A 2,811-nucleotide genomic window follows, 5' to 3' on the forward strand; every position below is an offset into this window, starting at 1 on the left:
TGTATGTATATATGAGTATATCTAAAGTATTTATGTAAATAAGTCTGCTACGTAAGTCATTGGAGGTTATTGTGTGCCTTGAAACATTACCGGGGGTGATGTGAGGGGTTCAAGCAGATGATTTGTTGTATAAGCGTCCCAGCAGCTCATGTATGGAATGCGATAGAGATACTTCACGGACAGTTTAATAAAAGTAGGGCAACGGTGAGTGCATGCTCGACTGTACATATGATCCTATTTTTATCTTGACCGTTATCAACTATTCAAAAATGGACGACAAATAGTACAAGTATGTCCATATACTGGTAGTATTTATCAGAAAACTGTCTCATTATTGTATATATATAAAAACATATCTTAATTTCCGACTCACAGTTGCGCTGTGCGGGCATCGGGGATGGAGGTAATGACGTATCGATGATTCAAGCCGCCGATGTGGGGATTGGTATGACGCCCGCTTAAAACACACGCAGGAGTTATTGTCGACTAACACTATGGGTGCCGTGTCGCACAGGCTTTGTCCACACGAGCTGCAGAATACGACTGTAGATGCTGTGAAGACGTATAATCCGTCAATGAAGTGTGTGTACATCTATTGTATGTACTTATCCAGATACGTACTCACATATATTGCCAAATCCTCGGGAGGCATTGTTTATAAGGTGACCAGACGACAGGAAGTTATTTGTGTGTCCACAAGCGTGCCTTATTATATATATATATATATATTATCAATGCATATTCGCCACCATCATTGTAGGAAATTTTGTTGAGATGCAATGCGTGGACTGTAAATAGTGCAATATGAATACCTCCTTCGGCACAGCTTCCGTTTGAGGTACTACAACTCGCTGGACCGATGTAAATATCACTCTACTTACGCACACTCTCCGATCTTTCTGGATATAGGGATCGTGGGCAAAGAAGGCAAGCAAGCGTCTCTGGCAGCCGACTTTTCCATCACCAAGTTCAAGCACGTGTCGCGGCTGTTTCTGTGGCACGGGCGCAACAGTTACAAACGATCGTCGGCTCTGGCGCAGTTCATTATACACCGTGGTCTGATCATATCGATTATCCAGGCTGTCTTCTCCGCAGTGTTCTACTACTCTGCCATTGCGCTGTATCAGGTATAGTTGTGTGGTATAGAGGTGCATGTATGTTCTCAACACCTGCAAGTGGTTCTGTGGTCATCAGTCAAGTGGACGTAGTTCGATTAAAATCAAATCATACTACAACATTTTACATGCGCAAAATCCATCTATCAGAATGAATACCATGCATGTTCATCTAGTCGATTGCTGTATTTGTGAGATTCACAAGACGCTACAACCCTGTGTCCAATTCTACGTTCAACTTGATCGTCTAATGTCGAAGGAAATCGGTTGTTGCACAGGGATTGTTAATGGTGGGATACGCGACCGTCTACACAATGTTTCCCGTGTTCTCGCTTGTGCTGGATGAAGATGTGTCCAGCGAGATTGCAATGATGTACCCAGAGCTGTATAATGATCTGACGAAGGGCCGGTCGCTCACACTCAAGACGTTCATTGGCTGGGTTATTATAAGTACTTATCAGGTATGCGCATCCTTCCCTCGTTGTATAGGTTGGTATTCATATATATCGGTGTGTAGAAGTTCTAGTGCAGTGGTGGCTTTCTACACACTTGCTGGTTGCATATTATTTGGCAGCTATTAGTGGGCGGCACACACGGTTTGTAGAAATTGATACTCATTCGTGCGTATTGGGTTACCAGCTGACTGTGTTCGTGTACCTTGTACCCAGAAATACATCACATTTCTACACTTGAAGCTTTGAGAGATTGTGGCATTAACGTTCGGGTAGGTTTGTTTTAAGTTTTGCGTCGTAGACTATGGACGAGAGCCATCAAGAGGGAATCGGTTCTTCCCGTTGTGCAACGATAGACGGCAATTGATTGTTGAACTGCCTGGTGTGCTGAAGCAGTAGCTACCTTGTGGCAGGTAGAAAGAACATAGTGGACGTAAATGTATATGTTGTGCGGGGTCAACAAACTTAACAAACCCTGATTAAACATATAGATCACATGTGTTGTATATACGTCTGTTCTCGAATTACCAGGATAAACTTTACACGCCTGACCGCACATCCACCGGTATAAGCACCTCACACACTTGGCCACACATGTACTTCATCACAGGGAGGTATCATCATGCTGGGTGCACTCCTGCTCTTCGGCGAAGGAGACTTCATCAACATCGTCGCCATCTCATTCACAGCGCTAATCCTCACTGAACTGCTGATGGTCGCACTTACCATACACAAGTGGCATTGGGCCATGGTAGTATCTGAGCTGCTATCCCTGGGAATATACGTGCTGTCTATGTTTGTACTTACAGACTACTTCGATACCAGGTTTATTACTAGTCCTGAGTTTGTGTGGAAGACCCTAGTAATCACACTGGTGAGCTGTGTACCGCTGTATGTGGCGAAGTATGTCAAACACAAGCTGGCACCTTCGAGTTACGCGAAGCTGACGTGATGAGAGTTTGTAAATAAATGGAAGAAAAACATGTCGACATTTGCGATAGAGAAGTAAATGTAATATATTGAACAAATGATGTATACGACTCCAATACACATATTTCACAATAAAGTGGAGATGATTTGCCGTGATGAGCAAGCTCACCGCAAACGAAGCACGACTCGCACATATAAAGAAATCACTAATATTTCAAGATGCGTGCTTCTAAGCATCTTCAAAAAGACATACCAAAAACGAAAGCTTGTTCATGACCATGGCTGTTCATGCGCTCTTGGTCACAGTGCAAGTG

General features: G+C 43.5%; 1 protein-coding gene across 1 annotated transcript in view; it reads left to right on the top strand.

Annotated features, from left to right (window-relative positions):
- The window catches only part of SARC_05150 (hypothetical protein), a 14,185-nt gene extending 11,636 nt beyond the window's left edge, over window positions 1–2,549 (top strand). The window contains exons 2-5 of the mRNA XM_014301003.1: window positions 376–445; window positions 910–1,127; window positions 1,394–1,576; window positions 2,178–2,549. Coding sequence (XP_014156478.1) covers window positions 376–445; window positions 910–1,127; window positions 1,394–1,576; window positions 2,178–2,519 — 813 coding nt within the window. The 3' untranslated portion in view covers window positions 2,520–2,549. The remainder of the gene's footprint in view (window positions 1–375; window positions 446–909; window positions 1,128–1,393; window positions 1,577–2,177) is intronic.
- Window positions 2,550–2,811: the final 262 nt, after the last annotated feature.

This window comes from Sphaeroforma arctica (assembly GCF_001186125.1).
Source record: "Sphaeroforma arctica JP610 unplaced genomic scaffold supercont1.318, whole genome shotgun sequence".
Classification (NCBI taxonomy): domain Eukaryota; class Ichthyosporea; order Ichthyophonida; genus Sphaeroforma; species Sphaeroforma arctica.